Here is a 21,133-nt window from a genome sequence, read left to right as displayed (position 1 = left end):
GCCTGAAGATCTGTTTCATCGGCTGCCAGCCAATTTTTCGGTGCAGTGACTTCATAATCGTCTGCTTGGCCCATTCAACTCTAGCTCTTGCAAACTCGGATTGAAGCTTCTCGCGATGCTTCTTTTGCCGATGGGTAACGAGCCCTCTGATGTGCTCTTGTAGCTGATGGAGGTCAATGAAGCGGTTGCGTAATCGTGACTTCAACTCGTGATGTGTGCTCTCCACACGGGAAGTTACCGTAATGTTAAAATACTTCGAACACCCGTTAAGTTGCCAAGGCAAGGGGCTCAACGGCTGAATATCCAGCCCGAAGGGTAAATATCGTATACCTGCAATTCACTTTCCTAGGGGGAGACCCCCTAGAACCCCCCATTCGCCTGCCGCGGGCAACCAGCTGTTTAAATCGCCCCAAACCTGCACTAAGGGAATTGATAGTTAGGAGTCTCTGCTGCTTCCTAACAGGCCCAACCTAACTGTAAACTATATACTATATATCGAACCTCCTTTTCCTGCAGCCGAGAGGAAGATGTCGTTTAGTCAAGGTAGCGTGGTGTATATGGTGCGTCGGTCAGCTGTTGACCCTGACGCCGTTGTTGGTCAGCGAGGCGCATCTTCATCCCTGCCTTATAGTTAGTCGTGAACGCGGTACGTAGGAAACGCAGACGTGTAAACCTTCCGTCGGCGTGTGGTTATAGAGGCTCTGACGATCGAAAGGCGCCTCGAGGAGTAAGCCTTGCAGCGACGTAACCCGTGAGACAGCAACATAGCTAATCCCGGCCTGGAAGTCGCGTGTAGCGAGATCAGTAACTATTTGATCCTTCGTTAGGCTCTGGCATTTATGAACAGTGATGGCAAACGCCACAATCAGGGGAAACTGCGTGCGAGCGCAGGTCTCGTTGCCCACAAGGAAGTCTCGCCTGACTGGGAGGATGGGTGAGATTTTCCTGCCCTCGTTAGTTGTTAGATATGGCGGTCCGTCGTAGCTATCAAAGTCCACCATAATAACGGCCGGGGGATCTTCCAATGGTTCGGCGCCTGCGTTCCAGGCGATATCGTATACAGTACCCTGGGCACCGTTAACTAGGCCAGCTGGCTGCCATAGGTTAGTAGTGAGCATTACCCTGGCGCCCTTAGCAATGGGGAACTTGTTAGATAGATTGCCAGCATTGTCGCTTGGTGCCTGCCCGCGCCCTTGCCCTGATTCTTTGCCTCCACCTGTATTGCCGGAGAGTTTAGATGAACCATATGCTCGTAATTGTATTCGTTGACCCGCGCCCTTGTAGAATACACCCGCAAAGCGGCCTTGAAGCTGTCAACCTCGCTCTGCGTTAGCCTGGCCTGTACCCGACTGCTAAGGAGGTTCCAGGACGGTATGGATAACTTGACTTCACGCAGTTCCTGCAACGCCTGACGGAACTGGGCCTGATCATCACCAGCCTGGCGCTGTACCGTGGTCAGGAAGACGGTGCGATCAAATAACCGGTAGGCCACATGCCCTCTCCTTTCCAACGCAGACAGGCTGGTGCTAGTCGAATACAGGGGCTTTTGCCGGACTGGTGGTAACTGGAAGAAATCGCCCACAAGCAAGACGCTCATACCACCAAAGAACTCGAGGCTACGCTGTGGAAAGGCCTGTCGCAGACGGGAATCGATCCGCGCGAGCTGCTCAATCCCCAGCATGCTCTTTTCATCGATCACGAGGTATTTGACGTGCCGTAGGCGGGACTGAAGGGCGGCTGCGTCGGCTGGGAGGGAAAGCACCTTGATAAGGAACGACTTGCCGGTGCCACCACCACCATCAACGTGGAGAAGGATTTGAGTAGGATTTTTCGCCTGGAAGTGACCCATGAATGTGTCGTACACGAGCCGTTGTTGCGGATTCAGCGTATTACGCCAGTGAGGGCCAAGGACCTCCACATCGTTGGCCATGGGGTGGCTAGCGATAAGGTCTTTCAGTAGCCGTCTCGAAGTTCCGGATATGTACCCACATGCCGTGTCCAGTCGTAATTGACGTCGATATCGCGGCGGCCAAGAAGGTCAAGATCTTCCTGGGTAAGGGGGTTCCCAGGTAAAAGGGCGGCGAGGCGAATCCAGTCTTCGTCGTCAAATTCTTCCTCCACAGGCAGAGCCTCATATTGATCATCTTGGGGCTGTAATCGAGCCTCTTTTGGCCGACCGTAATGGTCATCACCATGACTGTGGTGCTGCCAACAATAGGAGAAGGCCTCAGCGTGAGAACCAAAAAGCTGGCCGTCAAATGTGAGGAGATCATCAACCCGCCGATGTGGGTGGTTTAATGTTAGCTTTACACGGCAGTAATCAAGCCACTGTTGACCCTCTGGATCAGCCTGATAGCGAGGAAAGTAAACCAACACACGAGGCCTGCCGTTAACGTTGCCTGGCTGCCATTGCTTCCACTTGGAAGGGTCCCTAGGACGGAAATTCCAGCACTTGAGGAAGGAGACATAGCATAGGTCCGCTAGGGCTTCCGGGCGTTGAGTGTACTTTTCGTAAACGTTGGGGCCTCTTCAACCTCATCGCCGTCAATACGGAGGAAGCGGGAATGCCTGTCAGGATTACGGCAGTCAACGTACAGGCAGGTTCGTGAGCCTTCCTGTAACGGCAGGCCGAGGAGCAAGTGGCTGACCTCCTGCTTCGAGTAATCCCGCTCAGCAACTAGCTGATTGAGGAGCTTTGACGTGAAAGAAATAAGGGGGTTGTGGTCCTTGACCCGGGGCATCAGGGCCTTCCCGATCTGGGCAAAAGACTCGCTCTTCTTTTCCGACTTTGAGCAGTATTTGGCCGCGTAATCGATTACCTGCTGTAGACTCGTGCAGGGTGAAACGTCTGTATTGGCTAGCCACGCAACGGTAAGCAAGCGGTTGTAATGGTTAATCTGGCCATCGTTCCGCTCGCCCCTAAAGCTCCAGTGTTTAGAGTGAGGAACCTTGTCAAGGGAGGCTAGTAGGCGCTGGCCGTGAGGAAATCCCAAAGCGGCACTCCACCTGCTTGGTATGCTTATTGACCTGCATGCAGTAGTTGTTGCAGCGGTGGCGTTGCACGCGGTTGATTACCATCGATAGAAACTGAACGGTAAGGGGATGTTCCAATAGAGTACCGATCAGGGGGATTCCCTTCCCCAGGCGCCTGTATTCGCTGTGGCTCTGGGTTAATGGCAGATACGTGATATCCCCAGATGCGGGCGAATTGCTCCCGGGACCGGTCGTTATCAGGATCTAAGTCTGGGTGGCCACTTAGCCAATATAGGCCGTGGTGGTGACTGGAACCCCTGCCCTGCCACTCGTAGCGGCCCCAAGAGTCCGTTAGGTTGAACTTCTGCTTCAGGACAATAGTCCTAAACAGCGTATAACGTTTATAGAAGTGGTAAGCAGCAATATGGGCGTTGTCTCGTAGCAGTTGCCGGGATAGAGCCATCCGCGCCGCCTCAGGAGCTGCTTGCCACTCGTCAAATCGAGGCATATGACGGTATAGGGATTCCCAGTGGTAATCGGCTGCACTTGCAGTAGCGAAAGGCCAGGCTTGCCTAAATTATAGGCGTATGCTTCCAATTCCTTCCTTTGCTTATACCAATATGGCCGGGTGCCCCTGATTACCGCGGCTTGGCGCGTGATTGACTGGATCAGCGCCTGAGCCTCCGGCTCGTCAGGCCCAGCCATCGCTTCCTCTAGGTCGGCGCGTGTAAGGGGTTGACGGCGGCTGTCGCGTTGCTTGACGAAGTAGTCACTTCTCTTTCGGACCTGCGCACGTAACATCGTGTTGAGGGCGACGAAAGGCCACGTCTTATGGCGGGCAAAACGTCCGTCATGCCATCTCATCGCGTGGGCAAGGTAGTCCTGGTACGTGATGCTCCGTAGGCGAGGCTCCACGAAGTCGGCCTTGCCGTCGGGGTAGAGGGTAGGGAACGCAAGCGATAAAAGCGGCTGAGAACGGTTGAATTCGTCGATAGGGGTCCTGCGAATGGAAGGCAGTGGCATCTGGTGGTGAGCCTGCGCGCTACGCGGCATATACTCCAGATCAGTCATGCGCTCAGGGTTAGGGGTCCCATCAAGAAATCGGGACTGCAGAGCATTCAATTCGGTATCAGTGACCTGCAAATTCGGGATCGCTGATGCATCGGCATCGCTTGGGTCCTCTTCCACAACCTCCTCAACGGGGCCCTGGGGGGACTTCGCCGTCAGGTATGTCAGCCACTTGGCTGGCAATGGAAGCAACTATGCTGCCATCAAGAGGAATCCGTTGCAGGCGATTCTGGCTCACAACAATATCGCGATAGCCCGGGTGGTGACGCTGTAGGTAATGCAGCCAGGCCGACAGGCATGAGCGACGTACCCGGAAATCGCGAGCAAACTGTTGCCGGAAGCGAGGGTCGCCCTCTATATTAGGAGGCCGCAGGATGATGATATCTAGCTCTTCAGGTAGGACTGGGAGCTCTTCAAAAAGCCTGCCAACATTGCGAAGGAAGTGGACAACGTGACCGCGATATTTATACTGAGCGCCACGCACCTGCAGGACTTTCACGTGTACGTGAACTCTAGCAATGAGCATCTCCTCGACCATCGTTAGATCAGGTAGATCGGCGGGGACTTCCCCAAAGTCAAGGTGATTCGCAGCGCTAAAGAAGTACGGTTCGTTAGGGGCTTTCTTCCTGTCTCGACCAATGCAGCGACTGCAGATTTTCAAGCTATTTCGCTTCATATCGAACCAACGCTCCTGGCAGCGAATGCAACTATGCATCTTGTCGTCATTCAGAGCAGTATAGAACTCGCGCACAAGGGCTTGATCCCCTCACTAAGGGCAGGTAAGTCAAGGTCCCTGTAAAGGCGGATCAACTATCTGATCGAACTGTCGCTCTTCAGGCTGTGGCCGTGGCCGGGGGTTAATGTTGACTCGACGTGTATAGCGGCCGCGGCGATGACTCTGTGGCAGTAATGAAGGAGGGGTACGAAGCGGGGGAAGAGATTCCTGTGGTATAGGCGTGCCTTGCACAACAGAAGCCGATTGAAGAGTGCCTTGAGGAATTGGCGTTTGTGGAATCGGCGTGCCCAGAACTACTGTTGGCAGGCCAAAGGTAGGAGGGTGGGGAAGGTCCTCTACCGCGCTTGAGGTAGATGGCCTCGGCAGAGGTCTAGGCAGTCCCTGGAGTGCGGGTGCCAGGGCACGGCATAAAGTTGATGTGGCAGGGGGTCGTAAGGCTTGCACACAGGCAGGCGTTGGCGCAGTCCGCCTTGAAGGCGTCAGGTTAGCTAGAGAATCGGTCCGTTTCGTGGCTCTGCGTGGCGATAGCCTCAAAGCGAAATTCCGCATTGCGGCAACGGCGGCTCGAGATTCGGTAACCCGTTCCTTTCGGCGTGCCCTACAGCTAGCACAGTCTCTTGTAAACTTCGTAGGGTCCTTGACGCTTCGAAATTCGACTTCAGGCAGGTCTTGCTTGCAGGTATGGCAATTCCGAACTGCCTGGGGTATGTCGTCCTCCATCTGGCCGTATATGTATGTATCCACCTCTTACCCACCAGACTGCTAGATGAGGCAGAATTACCGAAGAATATTGGGAGGTGGGCCGGCTGCCGAGGTAATATGTGAACCTATGTATTGGGCAGAACAGGGAAGCAGCCGCCATGTAGGTTAGTTAGTGTGAAGAGTGCCGAAGAATGGAAGAACTGAAAGAAAGCTCTTGGAGAGCTGGCTAGTTACCTAGTCAACGCTCAGGGGTAATTTTTGCGGGCCTTCATTTGGTGACGTTATCGGTCGACCAATCCGCGCACGAGTTGAGCACAGGCCAGGCCAATTAGCCAATCAGAGGAGGTTTTATGCTCGAATCTTTCTGACTGAGTAGAACGCCCTTCGGGCTGAATAATTTCGGTACTGTTGGATAAGTCCCTGCACATAGAAATGGGCACCCCCCTGTTTTGGGCACCCAAGATGGGTGCCCAACCTAAACGGCTGCGTCAACTTCAACAGCAAATTTCACCGCGGAAACGCATCCAATCTGCTAAAAAATTGACGCATGTGTCTTCAAGCCACTACTGATGAAATATACAGAGTCTGACATTCACAGCGCCCTTGAGGCAATCGCCAATGGCGGATCCGCCAAGAAGGCTGCTCGCGATTGGGGCGTCCGAGGGCAACTCTTTACAATCGCATGCATGGTCACGAATGCAGAAAGGATGCATTTTCTGCTCTTCAGAGGCTTTCTCAGACACAGGAAAAGCAACTTACCGAATGGATTCTCATTCAGGACGCCTTGGGCCTTCCTCCCACTCACTCGCAGATCAGGCAGTTCGCGCAGCGCATGCTCGCCGTCAAAGGAGACCACACACCGCTCGGAAAACACTGGATGCAAGCATTTTTAAGACGAAATCCTGCAGTTCGGACCCAGAAGTGCCATCACAGAGACTCTGCGCGTGTCAACGGCGCTTCTACCGAGGTAATTCGGCCTTGGTTCAACAATTTCTTCCTTCCCGAGATTCTGGCTATTAAGCCGGAGAACAGGTACAACATGGATGAAGCAGGCATCATGGAAGGACTTGGGGAGAATGGCCTGGTCGTTGGCAGTGCTGAAAAACGATCTGTACAAAAGAAGACGCCTGGTTCTCGGGTCTGGACGTCGTTCATCGAGTGCGTGTCCGCTGCCGGCACCTTCCTCCCTCCACTCGTCATTTTCAAGGGCAAATCGGTCCAGCAACAGTGGTTCCCAGAAGATCTCAGTACTTTTAGTGACTGGCAATTCACTGCGACAAAGAACGGCTGGACTTCGGACCAAACTGCGGTGGAGTGGCTCGAAAGGTGTTCATTCCAAGAACCCAGCCACCCGACCCTTCGGAGCGAAGACTGCTAGTATTGGACGGCCACGGAAGTCACGAGACGGTTGACTTCATGTATCTATGCTACCAGCATCAGATTCACCTTCTTTTCTTACCTCCCATACCTCTCATGTGCTGCAACCGCTCGATTTGTCTGTCTCTCCGCTCTTAAGCACTACTACCGCAAACAGGTCGGATTTCTCAGCCTCCTGACCGATTCAAGCCCAGTCGGCAAGCAAAACTTTCTTTCCTGCTACCAGAAAGCACGCGAGCAAGCGCTCACTGTGTCAAACATCAAGGGTGGCTGGAAAGCGACGGGTTTGTGGCCGGTGTCGATGGCGAAGCCACTTTTGAGCCCTCTTCTGCTGGAGAACAGCAACAGACGCAAAAGAACGCGAAAAATGTGGCCAATGCATTCAATAGCCACTTACCCACCAGTGACTGGCAATCAGACACATCCCAGATTGCGTGGTCGACCCGAGGCGCTCGCAAGATCTGAAGGTTCAGGTAGTTCAATTCAACCAGCTAGACGACGACGTGCCCACGAAGAGATTGCTGTTCAGGAAGATCACAAAGGGTTTGACGAGAAGGATGGCCTTTTAGCAAAAGCTCAATTGCAGATTCAGGCACTGGAAACACAATTGGCGGCCGTCAAGCCGAAAAAAGGAAGAGGTGGTCACGAGCCCGAATTCGAGGTTCGCCAATATTGAGGCAATACGACGGGCGCAGGAGGAGGTGAACGCAGCTGAGAATGAAGAATCTGATGAAACCGAAGCTGAGGTTTCAGAAATAGGTGACGATTGTATCGTAGTGCACGGTGGTGGGCAGTGAGAAGGGATTGAATTAATGGTGTTGAAAATGGTCGTGATTTTTTTGGGGTGCCCAAAACAGGGGGGTGCCCATTTCTATGTGCAGGGACTTAATAGCGTAGGTGGAAAACTGGGCACGCCATGGCCAGTAGGTTGTACGGAGGTAATTAACGAGAGCTATAAGTTAGAGTAGGAGGGTAGTTAGGGCTAGGGTTACCTGGCTGATCCGAAAACTCTATACAGAGTAGATCCCACTGATCTCTGCACTCCTCAGCCGTGCGAGCCCTAAAGACTGAAACCCAGGCATCACGGATACCGTCAGCTGTGTGCTCAAAAGTCCGCCTTGGAGCCGGGGGTAGTATTGGGTTTCCATCGTCATCTTCACGATCATCTTGTTGCTCAACGCACTGATCTGCCAGTTGTGAGGCATGTTGAATCTGGTAATCAGTGGCACGGTCGATAGGTCGGTCCTCGTCAATGGCATTATCTGCCTGTATAGGGTCGTCGAGAGCGGCTGCTGCAGCGAAGCGAGTCTCTTGTTCTGGCCTATCTCCGCCAATCTCGGTGCCATCGAGGGATCCTTCCCACTTCTTCTTGATGTGAAGGATCACGTTCTTCATCATATGCCAAACGCACACTTGTTGTTGCGTTGATGGGAAGATAGAGTCAAGGGCGTTCTTCAGGGCGGTATCAAAGTCGGTAATCACAACGCCCGGGTCCGGAATATCAGCCTGCCGACCAGCCTCACGCAACTGTGAGAGGATCCATTGGAACGCGCCTTCGTCTTCCTTGGCAGTGAGGCCAAAGCCTACACTGAAGCTCTTGTGTAGCCCTGTTGTGCCAATGATCTGTAGAAGCGGCATGTTAAAGCGGTTGACCTTATACGTATTATCCATGATAAGGAGCTCGGGGTTACGCTTCCAGTCAGCAATACAGTCATCGTATGTCCAGAAAAACCTCCAAACCTTCCCATTAGGGCCACGGTCAACTGCATAGTAGCTGATTTCCCCCTTTGCTTTAGCATCTTTGAGTACATCGAGGAAGGCTTGTGTAGATGTAGAGGCGCCGTAACGGAAGGCACGAAGTTGCAGCTGGATGAAGTGTATATCAGAATCGGTAATAAGGAGCTCAGGATATTCCTGTCGGATAGCATCCACGATATCCCTGCTCTTGTTATTGACGTTCTTGCTAAGCCCTCGACGAGGCTATGAAGACGCTCGATGCCGAATTTGCGTTGGCTTCGTTGACGGACGATGGGGTTAGCAATTGGCTCAAATAGAGGTTCGTGGTTATGAGAGCCGTGCTTGATGGTGACTTTGAATGCATTGCAACGTCGGTAGAAGCGGATGTAACAGCGAAAGTCACATCCCGACTTCTGGATGACGTCTTGTATATACCCTCTGCCTCGTCCCAGGGCCTATACTGACCACTGTATTCACAGCGGATATTGGCTTCCTTGCGCCTAGGCTTGCCGGTATTCTTGCTATTTGCAACGACTACGACGTAGCCAAGGAGCTCTTGCGTAGCTTTGAGTGTTTCAAGCGCCTCATCATACGTATCGAAAGACATCTCCGTGATAGCCTCGATGCTACTGTTGGTATTGCTTTCGGTCGAATTCATCGGGACGATTGACTAGACGTGACTATTGCGGTAGGCGGCGGCGGCGTTGCTGTTGTGTTGAGTCAAGTGGTGATAGCTTCAATTGTTGATGATTGCGAAAATGCAGATGGCGGCCAAAAGGCAGGTGGCTGGGCGGGTGGGCGGCGGCGATGGTCACGGCAAGCCAGGGCGTTGGGAAAGCGCGCGCCAAATTTTGGTGGCGGGGTATTCTTCCAAATGGGGCTTAGGTCGGGAGTGTATGTTTGAAAATCAGGAGTGTATGTTTGATTACTCGATGCAGTGAGGGATGCCAAAGGTTTAACCTCAAGTAGGTAGGTCCCAACGGTCGTTTGATACCTACATGTAGCTTCTCTCGAGGTGACGCTGCATCATCGTCTCGTCAATGAGGCCGCCCCTCGTCAACCTCGCCAACAAACATAGGGCCGACCTCCTCTTCTTTAGCTCTCACTCGACAAGACATGGGAGACGGCGCCACGGTGACGTGGAACGCGTCTCCGGCGCCGTCGACCGAGATACAAGCACAGGGCCATGATGCCCTCGTGGGCACCCGAGTGTCCCGCCGGCGACGGGACAGATATTCAGTGGCCCTCTCGTTTAACGTGGCCGCATTCCTGCTTCCGGCCATATACAGCACCCTGGCCAAGCTCTGGGTGGCCCGAATCGACTCAAGCATGGTCGTCACCACAGAGTCAGCAGCCTCGTCCTCCCTTCAGAAAAGACGGATCCCTCCTTCCGCCACTAACCAGCTCCATTCCCAGCGTCTACACGTACATTGCCACCATTGCCGAGGTCATCAACGAGGTCTCCCGCGCCTCATGGACCACCATCGGCGACAAGTGCTCTCGCAAACACAGCCAACGATTAGCCTTGGCACATACCCTCATCCTCGCGCAGGCCCTTCTAGGGCTCGCCCTTTCGCTCATACTGCTCGGCGCCGCAGAGACTTTCGCCAAAGGCTTCGTGCCCCTCGAGGTGCGCCAGCAGAGCATCACGTACGTGCGCATCGGCAGCTTCTCGGTACTCAGCGGTGCCATCGAGGCTGCCATTGCCGCAGCGACGAGAGCCCTCGACGAGCCCGACGTTGCCCTCATATTGAGCTGCATCAAGTTCGCTGTAAATATTATCCTCGACTTGCTGCTGATCTCGACTTTCAGAGTTGGGAGCCTCGAGCCGACCGTGAATTTGCAGGCGAGCATCCAGCTGGCCTGCAATCTTGCGGCTGCGTTCGGCGGCCTCGCCTACTTCTTGTTCAGAAACTACCTCGGGCCAAGGAGAGGAACGATCGGCCATCCGCACGGCCCCAGTCTCTGCGCCCTCAAGATCCTGCTTCGCCCTGCCATCCCGACCTTTGTCGAGTCGGCCATTCGAAACGCCTTTTATTTGTGGTTAGTCACCACAATAGTATCCTTGGGTACAGTGTACGCCACGGCTTGGGGCGTCTTCAACACCATCCGTTGGGGTCTCGTCATGGTCCCCGTGTCGGCCTTGGAAGCCACGACACTCACCTTTGTGGGACACAACTGGGGCCGCTGGCGGAGGGACACTGGCATCGCCACGCTCCGGCCCCGGACGAGCCTGGCGTCCTTGTGTCGAATCGTCCGTCCGGCGTTCATCTCCGCCGCCGTGGCGCTCGCATTCGAAGTGCCACTCTGCATCGCTATGTATTTTGTGGGAGCACGCTCGTTCGCACGGTACTTGAGCGGCAGTGACGAAGTGGCCGAAGTGGCCGCACGAATGTGGAGGACGTTGGACTATTGCTATATTGTGTACGCCGTGTCGACGCAGATGAGCGCGATCTTGCTCGCGACGCGGCCGAAATGGTATCTTTGGCAGAGCTTGGCCAGCACGTTTTTATACGTCCTGCCCTGGACTATCGTCTGCCAGGTCGCCAATCTGGATAAGAACAACGCCTGGACATACCATGCGCTGACGTTTGGAGGCAGTCTGGTGATGAGCTTCATCTGCATCATGGCGGTCCTAGGGCTGTGGGCGTGGACTCTGAGAACGGGGAGGGCACACTTGGAAGTGGTTACTTGGGGGGACTAAAATCCGTCCCGATTCCCGCGCATGTCAAGTCATGCACCGGGACGGATTTTAGTCCCCCCAAGTACCTGGTACGCCATCAATCCGCAACATGCGTAACAAGCAGCGAACTATTGCAGAGATCCAATCTCGGCTTGCAAATGGATCAGATCCCCTGAGGCACTGGCTCTCCCAAGCACGTGATCTTTGCGCCGCCATCGTAAACCAGGAGCTCCCGGACGAGAACCTAATGATCGACGTATATCACTTAAAAAGACATGAGACAATAGGGGACAACGAATTCAAGGCCTATACTAGCCTAGACCCGAGATTCAAACTGCCACTTCCACGAGCACCACTGTGTGGTAGCAATGTCTCATAGAGACATATGCGGGCCAGTGCTCACCAGCGCTCTGCGAAGCGTCGTGAAACTCAATTCGAAACAGGCACGCCCTGCGCACCATACCATGTGGTGTCATCGGGCAGCAAGGGTCGGCAGCATGGGAACGGGAACGGGAATTGATGGTGCATATAGAGTGCAATTGGGTTGCTGTCGAGGGACTAAACTCTCTCTAGTCGACAGACACTTTTGAGGGTACCATGCTTACACCCCCTCTGCTCACCCCCTCTGCTCACCCCCCCTTATGCTCCGCAAAAATGTTGCCGCTCCATACCAATTGGACCAACTTCACTTATACAGAATCTACTCAATCTTAAAGCTTTTCATGAGCCGTCACCTGTAGCAGGTATAGAAATGACTGTACCTACATTTTTTGAAGTCAGCTGATGACCCTAGGTGTCGTGGTCCGTGAGACCCTGGCATCGCAAAATGGCAATTTCGACCCATAATCTCCTTTGCTTTCCACTCTTGCTCATCCTCCACCACCCGTCATTAATGCATCCAAAAAGGCCTCGTTCGATCTATACAGAGGTCATGATGGCTGAGGCAATCCTCGATGTCACTGATAAAGGTCTGTCGCAGCGCCGGGCTTGTCAGAAATGAGGGGATACCCCAGAGGACTATTTCCAACAGAATGCGAAGTCAGTCGGCATTAACTGACCAGAATCAGCCTGGAAAGTACTTATCCAGAGACCAGGGGGCCAACTTGGATGCCTGGACTCTTCGCCAAGAATCTCTGGGTTATTTTCCGTCCCAGAGTCAAATTCGCGCCTGCGTAGTTGCCGTTCTGAAAAAGCAAGGCTGCGACTCAAAATTGGGACGTCATCGGGTAGAAAAGCTCATTCAACGTCATCCAAAACTTAGAAGCAAGGTCGGTAGGCATTATGAAGCCAACCGATTCGACTCATTTACTCCCAAAGCAGTGCACTGGTACTTTGACATCAGGGAGAAAGAGTACGGGTGGATCAAGCCAGAGAACACCGTGAACATTGATGAATGGGGGATTATGTCGGGCTTTGGTTTGCAATGGACTCTCCATAAGCGATACAAGTCAACCCGATTTCTTTGCTAAGTCTAGACAGTCTGGTGGTTAGAAGTTCGGAACCCAAACGGAAGACTCTTCTCAATGGACCCCAGTCCCGCGGTTGGACCACTTTTCTAGAGGCCATCACCGCCAACGGGCGCACCTTGACTCCAGGCATCATATTTAAGGATAGAAGCCTCCAGAAACAGTGGTTTAAGGAGGAGTTTCGGAGATTTGCGGACTGGCACTACATAAATTCACCAAGTGGATGGACGGACAACCACATTGCCGTTGAATGGCTTGATGAAGTTTATTTGCCTCAGACGCGACCTCAAGACGACTCTGAGGCCATGCTTGTCATTCTGGATGGATACGGGAGTCATGCAACTGTTCGTCCTTTATATTTATGGCATTGAGGCCCTGCTGATTGACGATAGAATAAGTGGATGGCTACGTGCTTTCTGAGTTGTTATCTTTCATCTTACTGTTCTCATGGCCTCCAGCCATTAGACAATGGAGTTTTAAATGCTATAAAGGCAGCCTACAGGAAGGAGCTTGACGGACTGGCGTCTTTGACGAATTCCACGCCTGTTGACAAGGTCAACTTTATACGTGCGTATGCCACGGCACGTCAAACGAGACTGACAACAAGAAACATCTTGTCCGGTTGGAGAACCACTGGAAATTGGCCAATTTCGCGATTCAAGGCGTCGGGTAATCCTGAGATCCAAGAAGACAAAGTTGCGGCATCCCCGGAATATAGGCCGGTTTTGGACTTTGACGACACCCTGAAATCCAGCCACCATATTGTGATCTTGGCAAGGCCAGAACACCTACGACTCGGAGGCAATATGCCAAAATAGATAAAGGCTGGGAAACTCAAGAACAGACACTAGCAGAACATGTTGATAAAATTGCTAGGCTGGAGGAGGAAGTGGACAGGCTGAAGAGATGAAGAAAGAGAAGAGCGATCCCTAACTCAATTAGACGCTTCATGTGCCTCGCCGAAGCTTTGGCGGCCGGTGAGATTGTCCCCGAGCTCGGGAGTCCAAAGAAAGCGGCTGTGGTGAATTGCGACTCGGAGGAGGAGGAGGTGGAGGAGGAGACGGAGACAGCTTCGGTGATTGAGATCAGCGTATCTGGGTCTTCCAGCGCACTACCCGACCCGGTCGCGTCATGCAAAGACAAAAAGCCAAGTAGTGTGATGTAGCTTTTCTATTTACATCTCGATAATTGGCTGAAATATAAGGGAGAGGGGGGAAGGGTGGGGGGGGGGGGGGGGGGCAAAAAGGAGGGTAAGCGTGGTATTCCTCTTCAGGCATATCTTTACCATCCTTCAAACATCGAGTGCACTCAACCGAAACAACAGCCATCATGGCTAAGGTGGTCCCAACTTCGAAGCATCACACGCCATCTCTGAGATCTGGACAAAGCCTGGGGTATCACAGACCTTTCCTTCGCCGTCCCATCTGCCCTGCTACCCATCCACGGAACACCTACAACACTATCGTGGACTTATATATTGCGGGGCATTCCAGCGGCAACAAAGGGCAGAGGCACATGGTGCAGGATAACTGATCACCAAGATCCGATGCCCCACGACCAACTGTCTCTGCCGAGGGTAACTCGGGCTTGCGCGAGGTTGTATCGGATAAATCGAGCAGCGCGGAAGAGTAGCCTGGAGGAGCACCCGCTGAGACACCCACAGCAAACAGTGTTGCAGACTTCTTCCGCGTCAAGAAACTGACCACAGCGCCAGAAAAAGAAGGTGGAGGATGCTTGCCTTGTGCGGCCCAGCAGACGTGCCCCAAGAGGAAGCAAAGTCTACTGACTGGATCGCCACGTGGCATTAAGAAGCGCCATAGCCACACAGGCATGTTAGAAGGCGTACATGGTACAGAAATACATGTAGCGTCAGTGCACATAATGTATCTTTGGCGGGCTCTAACAGGAGCGCACCCCGACAACGTTGTTTTCCTAGTGTGTGAAGACAGGATATTATCGAGCAACATTAAGGAGTACCGAGCAAGGCGCCGCCAGGCCGTTCCGGGTTGTCTAGCCTTCTTTTCACGTACGTCACCGGGCTTCACCTGAGTGCTGGGCTCGTCGGGGGTGACAGACCGCCTCCCTTCCGAATTGTTTTCTGCGAACAGATTTTCGAGGAGACTTGTATCAAACTCGAAAGACGCATCTGATAGCCAGGCTATGTCGTCCTCAAGCTGGTTCGCGTCTGCAGCTGCTTGGTCACGGCTTGGATCCGGGTCAACGTGCTCGATAGAATGGACAGCCGGAACAGTTGTGTTCTCGGTGGAGTGGTTCGGCACATCTGCTATGCCGTGCGGCTCCACGGTACCAGCGTTGTCAGAGGCTCTGCGCCTATGTCCAGCAGTATTATCAGCTGTGCTCCTAGGGGCTGACTCCGCGTCGTTAGAGCTTGTGTCCGGAAACTCGTATGGATCGGCTGGCGCGCTGCGCGGTGATTGCGGTGGAGGAGGGCGTCTTCCGCGCTCCGCCTCGAGGTTTTGCCCATTCGCGCGACGGTCGGATGGCATGGATTGAAGCAGCGCACGGCTCTGTCGATACGCCTGTGAGGTGACCAAAGGGCCGCAAAGGCACAAGGACAAAGCCGACGGCCACATATGCCTGCTTCTATGGACCTCAACCCACTCACTATACACCAGTATTTGGTTAAATCTATAACGCACACCTGATTTGCCTATCAAGGTGGCAATAGCCACAACTGGATGGATTGACAGGCCCAGAAGGTGCTGCGGCTACGGTGAGTCCTGTAATGCGCACGCAAGTGGCTAAGTGCTCCCCATGACGTCGTTGCTGTGCCCACTCTGGACTTGCATCCGCATGCGCGCGCCAGCACATCGTGTACAAGGCAGATGAATGCGGGTGTTAGCTATGGAAGAACGCGTGCGGGAATGTGCAGACTTGTCCAGATATAACCTCGACAGAAATGCTTCGTCAGTAGAATCCATGTGCCTCAACGATGTGATTGAAAAGAAGACGCCGGCAATTTGAACGAGACCCGGCGGCTCCTGGCCCCTCGACAGTTGCTATTCTGTGCTGCCCTAGACTTCAGCGCCGCCTTGATTGGCGCCAGTGCTCGCTGAACCTGCTTCACGGTCGCCACCTCGTGCGGTTCGTCGCGCAGTATGCAGTCAAAGAATGCCTCCATGTCCTTCTCAGACGTATCATCAAGGCCTCCACCCTTCTCGTCAGCATCTCACAGTGATTATATTATGAACGGGTGTTCGTACAAGATTGATTGTCCGGTAGGTCTGTGGCGCCTCCGGCGGCCGGAGCGCTGGTCGTCTCGGTACACGCTCCATCATCTCCTTGGAATTGCCTTGTGGGAATCGCGATGCTCATGCCTACGAGTTATAGCAAAATCTGATTTTGGTTACACATGGTGGACGAGTCAGGCGCGCCATATTCTGGAGAATGGTATCGTGTAACAAAGTCGCAATGCTTAAGTAGTCAATTCCGCGCCGTCCCGGATTAAGCGGAGTCATGCATCTGATGCTACGTGCACCTTTTGGCCTGGCTTCGTCTACGGAACCGGGTATTGCTTCTCACTGCCAAGCAGTCTGCCCCCACCACACGAGCTCCCTCTCCAAAGCCTGGGCAGCTGCCAAGATCGGCGGTTACCAAGAAATGTCTGTCCACCCTCATGGCCAAGAATAGGCAAGCTTGAGCTTGTCACTGTCTGTGCCCGTATCCAACGCTCCACCTGCATTTGCATGATCTCTTTGAAAGCCGCTTGACTCGTGCTTGCTCTCTCCCCTCGCTGCTACGGAAGGTGAGTCCCAGTACGAGCGCAGGTTTGAGAATTCTGCGGCATTCAGCAAAACCTACCCTCCGACAGCCTTGTGTATCGTGAAGACATAACCGAAGTAGTCTATCAGGGCCTTGACGGTGACTGCAATGCCCTGTATGACGGCTTGTGTTCCAATGTCACTTCCTTCGGCTGTTCCGCTGCCCTGTAGCTCAATCGCGACTCGCTGAGCTCCTGTCAATTCAAACAGACGCTTTAGCTCTGTCGCGAAGTGGCGTGCTTTGTGACCCATATCTCACATATCGTAGCGCACAACAACTTTGCGTATCAAATTCCCAACACTACTCTCATAGACCCTTTCGCTCCAAAGAGGCTGCAGAAACTCGTGAAGGCCATCCCACCAGACCAGAAACTCATTCTCTCCGTAGAATATCTCTCTGGCCTCTGCTGCAAAGAGCATCCGAGGGCGTCGGTTCTCGTCGCAAGATCTTGAAGTAGCGGAAGGCCAGAGATGCCAGGGTTGAAGGCATTCCATTCGAATAACGGATATACAATAACAGGATCAGCCTATACAAGGTGCTGGCGCAGAGTCACCTTGCGACTGCCTTCTGGAGCCGTGTAAAGTTCCTCCGGCGAGCAGCAAACCAGTTTTTGACCGTCGCTATACGTCATGTTTTACTGTGGAGCGCGGATATCAGAGCGAAGCTTCCTATTCCAGTACTATTCGATAACCGGGGAGTCTTCTTAACTTAAGCGATCTCGTTGAATAATCACTGTTGCTGGGGAGTGTTATTTCATATCAAGTGATATACGTGATGGTGCAACACGGAACTGGTCCGAGGAAGTCGTGTCGCTATAAGTCTAGTTGTACCTGTAGCATCTCTGGAGATCTCAAATGTCCAACGGAAAGCAGCTGCTAGGCTTATGTGGACGAAGACTGTTCCGGAACTTAAGAATACAGTTGGATAATGGACTGGGGGCTTCACCTTGCGAGACAGCTTGTCAACCTGTTCTGTAACGCCGTCTGGCTCTCCCAAAGAGATTTATACTGTACTCTAGCGACGTCACCAATTACAGTACAGTAACGTGGATGTGGCAGTTACTGCAATCTCCCCTCCCAGTAGGCTTTTCTGGGGTGTTGGCGCGGGCCTGGATACTGGTCCAGTGACTAACCTTCATGTTCATTCCAAAAAGTCGCCAAGTGGATATGGACTGCCAACGCTTGCCGTCTTCCATCGGATTACTCCATGCAGCCAGAAGAGGGTGGCATGATGGGCACAGCGCAAGCAGCTTCGGTAGCACAGCAAATGGTCTGAAAGTAATAATCGAACCTGATATATCGCCCAGTTATCCCTGAGGTTTATAACCCTTGGCTCTGTCGTATTGAACTATATCATTTTCGGGTACTGTGAGGCGCGTGATGCTGCTGAGCCAATCTTGCGTTTAGATCGCCATTATGGGCAGCGTAGGTGGCGATCGTGGCACACAGATTTTTGTTAGCCCTCAGGAGCTCAAAGCGAGCAAGGAGTACCAATCGAACTCGCTTCTACCAACAGCACCCTTTTCCAACTTGCCAATTTTGGCTCCCAACAAACTGCAAAAGAAGAGGGAAGAGAAGGCTCAACCCCATGTTGGCATCTCGACTAAAAACAATGCAGCGCAGTCTGAAGGAACTCTTGCGGTGCAAAGAGTGTCTCCTTGGACAAAATACAAGAAAATAATCACCTTGCTTGACTTGGGCGGCGAAGTAATTGTGTCAAGAAAGAAAGGCTCTTTGGATATGGTTGGTGTGAAGTCGGTCAAGAAAGACAAGGAGAACGAGACGTTGGAATGGCTGCGTAAGCTGCGACATTCCAATAATATCGCTGCATTAGAGGTATTCTCAACAGAAAGCGCCCTATATGTTGTCTACGAAGAGATGCATACACCGCTAGAGCATATTGTGAGGTCGACCGCTTTCCCAAGCAGCAAGGAGATTGGGATAATATTAGGACAGGTTCGAGATAATTCTAGCCGCTATGTTGCAACAAGAAACTGATTTACATAGATCTTAGACGGCCTAATGTGCCTTGAGAGCCTCGAACGCGCACACGGATTGCTCAGTTGTGATAACGTTCTCCTTCACAGGACTGGCCTCGTTAAGCTAGGTGAGTACCGATGGATCCCGTCCGGTGGACGAATCAGCTGACCGACTATGGAGCACAATATGACACGTGTGTACCAGCTTCATCCGAGAATAAAACCAGAGACTTGAAGGGACTTGCTACAATCACCATGAGACTCATGCAGAAATACGTGTTAGAAGGCGGCAATGTTGGTGTGGAGAAACAAGCGTGTTGGCGCCAGTCACAAATCTTGGGGTTCTTGTCATCAATTACGTCAGCGGATGGTCCTCGAGATCTAAGAAAGGTAAGGCTATTCGACTCATATACGAGTATTCCAATCGCACATTTTTCTAATAGGTTTAGCATCCTTTTCTTGAGCAAATCTGGCACAAGGCGTCCAGATGGCCGATTGAATCCCTCTCTGACCTAATCATCGTAGCTGAATATACTGTACCTCGATATTACCGTTGGGTACAATAGCTACGGAATGCTCTCTCTTATGCAATATACCGGTACTTTATAAAACTGGCCTTACTATCGTCTACCCGACACATTGCAACGGTATGTAGTCAGTCTGCTAGTATAGACTACTTTCAGCGTTCGGAGGCCTGTCATGCAGAAGGCAGGGTGACTGGTCCTTTGCCAATCGGTGCCGGGGCCCTGTAAGTTACAGGTTACCAGTGGCCCTTGGTCAGCGGAGCCCACATACTGCCTCCGTCGAGTTGCTGTTGAGGTGCTATGAATAATGAGAGGTCTGTAACAGAATCTCGCTTACATGAAACTTTGCTAACCATAGCCATACAGATCCGCACTGGTGGCTGGTATTCAAAGCACGGAGAGAAACGCGGTGTCTTTATTCGTGAACACAGCTGCAACTGTTAACTGCCTTAGTGAACGCATAACAGGCCTCTATTGACGGGCATTTAAGAGCAAAGCATTCGTTCCCGAGTTCAAGCTGTGGTCGGCATCGCCCAGGCCCGGTTCCGCCCATACCAGAGCGCTTGCGGGCGAGCTAGTGCTGTCTTGCGTGAGGAGAAAATTAATGGTACCGTTCTGGAGGAAGGCAGTGTAGGCAAGATTGGACTCCCGGCACCTGAAGCTTCGAGCGAGAGGGTCCCGGGCATGGTCATGTGTCGGTTTGCCTCGGCAGCTCTACGGGGGTTGAACGACATCTACATCCCAGACCCCGATTAATGAATGGCTACACGTAGAGTACAGTGCTGGCTATAACGACTTCAATTTCTCAGAGTGAGTATTTGTTCCGGAGTGTCTGTACAGTACCGCAACAGGGACCTCTGACGCGGAGGCTACGTCTAGTTGACAAGGTCCTGGGGCGCCGCCGTATAACAGAATGGGTGTCGACAGCTGTACCAACAAGTGCAGCTAGGCAGCTTAGGACAAATATGCGCCCTTCAATACTACAGTATAACATGTATAGTACTACGCATTATCAACGTCAAAAGTTGTGACAACGGCGATTACCGGGCTGAAGTGGATAACTCCCTTTGTCACAGAGTAGTCCAACTCCGTACTCACCATGCATTAATCCCACGTACGCGCCACTCTGGCGGTAGCTCGCAATTTCCCCCAAGATTCGAGGTGCAAATGCCATGTTTATGACAAGCGGCATGTTTGGCCCCTATGGCGCAGCTGTAGCAGTGAACCGTTCCCTATCCCTCAACTTTGACAATGCACTGGCATCCAGCCGCAAATGGATCTTGCCACGTCAGGTTCCTTGAGACATTGCTGTCTACTTCGCTTACGGACTGGGCTCTCTCACGTCCGGCAAGGAGGCGGCTCGAAAGGAACTTTAGTCCAGACAGAGGCGACGAACGCCTGCCAGTCATTGATCGGCGTGGAAACCATCGGCAAGGACGGCCAAGGTGCAGAAGTCCACTACATCGCCCTAGACCTCACGTACACCTTGCCTGGAGTGGAGGCGTCGATTTAAACCGCACTCTAGCAGGCTGCATGTACCGGCACCCTACTTATAGCGGATGGGACTCGACTTCTATATTTCTTGATCCGGAGTTCGACCCTCGTAAACTCCGTGCAACACGCTGTAAGGCGAACAAGTCATAGTCATGAACAGAGCTTGCTGGTTATTATGAAGATCTTGGCTAGCAGTTCACTGCTAGTGACACTGGCAGTGGTGTCGCAATCTCTCGTTTGGGCCACTTCATCGGAGCAAGCGGTTGCGCTCATAGCAAGCTTGCCAGCATGCGCTGTAAGGGCTAGATGGCTTCCCCCCGTTCGCACTTGAAATACGCTTTATAGGTGCAGAGGTTTGATCCAGGGCTCCTAATAGTGCAAGTAGTGCGTGTGAACACCCCAAACGGCCCCTTCTGTGCGTGTGACGCCACTAGACCAAACTGCCAGTGCACTCGGCCAGGGCGCACTTAACTGGCAGTGCAAGCCCACATGGTCAAACCAAACTGCCAGTGCAGACCAGATGGCCAAACCAAACTGTCCGTCCGTTCGTCAGCGACAAACTGCACTGCACTGCGAACTGCAGTTCAGTGATCGGAATGGTCCGGTATGAGT

The 21,133-nt window shown here is 52.8% G+C and overlaps 5 protein-coding genes across 5 annotated transcripts; 3 read left to right on the top strand and 2 right to left on the bottom strand.

Moving 5' to 3' along the window:
* Positions 1 to 534: 534 nt before the first annotated feature.
* HRG_09812 (PIF1-like helicase domain-containing protein) lies at positions 535 to 4,579 on the bottom strand (the record flags this gene model as incomplete). Its single annotated transcript, XM_044868283.1, has 12 exons — positions 535 to 620; positions 674 to 1,018; positions 1,067 to 1,094; positions 1,277 to 1,937; positions 1,990 to 2,205; positions 2,375 to 2,527; positions 2,596 to 2,677; positions 2,774 to 2,919; positions 3,300 to 3,513; positions 3,768 to 4,188; positions 4,280 to 4,309; positions 4,352 to 4,579. The coding sequence occupies 12 exons, from the start codon at positions 4,577 to 4,579 to the stop codon at positions 535 to 537; spliced, it is 2,610 nt and encodes an 869-aa protein (XP_044716864.1).
* Positions 4,580 to 6,161: 1,582 nt separating this feature from the next.
* HRG_09811 (DDE superfamily endonuclease domain-containing protein) lies at positions 6,162 to 6,857 on the top strand (the record flags this gene model as incomplete). The annotated part of the gene is made up of 1 exon (XM_044868282.1): positions 6,162 to 6,857. The coding sequence occupies one exon, from the start codon at positions 6,162 to 6,164 to the stop codon at positions 6,855 to 6,857; it is 696 nt and encodes a 231-aa protein (XP_044716863.1).
* Positions 6,858 to 9,709: 2,852 nt separating this feature from the next.
* Positions 9,710 to 11,297, top strand: HRG_09810 (uncharacterized protein; the record flags this gene model as incomplete). The annotated part of the gene is made up of 2 exons (XM_044868281.1): positions 9,710 to 9,939; positions 10,010 to 11,297. The coding sequence occupies 2 exons, from the start codon at positions 9,710 to 9,712 to the stop codon at positions 11,295 to 11,297; spliced, it is 1,518 nt and encodes a 505-aa protein (XP_044716862.1).
* Positions 11,298 to 14,641: 3,344 nt separating this feature from the next.
* Positions 14,642 to 15,249, bottom strand: HRG_09809 (uncharacterized protein; the record flags this gene model as incomplete). The annotated part of the gene is made up of 3 exons (XM_044868280.1): positions 14,642 to 14,674; positions 14,773 to 15,073; positions 15,116 to 15,249. 3 exons carry the CDS (start codon positions 15,247 to 15,249, stop codon positions 14,642 to 14,644), a joined length of 468 nt encoding a protein of 155 aa, XP_044716861.1.
* A 2,691-nt stretch (positions 15,250 to 17,940) lies between these two features.
* On the top strand, positions 17,941 to 19,783 carry HRG_09808 (kinase; the record flags this gene model as incomplete). The annotated part of the gene is made up of 3 exons (XM_044868279.1): positions 17,941 to 18,480; positions 18,532 to 18,631; positions 19,518 to 19,783. 3 exons carry the CDS (start codon positions 17,941 to 17,943, stop codon positions 19,781 to 19,783), a joined length of 906 nt encoding a protein of 301 aa, XP_044716860.1.
* Between the last annotated feature and the right edge of the window lie 1,350 nt (positions 19,784 to 21,133).

The sequence above is a fragment of the Hirsutella rhossiliensis genome (assembly GCF_020360975.1).
Source record: "Hirsutella rhossiliensis strain HR02 chromosome Unknown scaffold00013, whole genome shotgun sequence".
Lineage (NCBI taxonomy): Eukaryota > Fungi > Ascomycota > Sordariomycetes > Hypocreales > Ophiocordycipitaceae > Hirsutella > Hirsutella rhossiliensis.
This window is presented reverse-complemented; position numbering and strand designations above follow the sequence as displayed.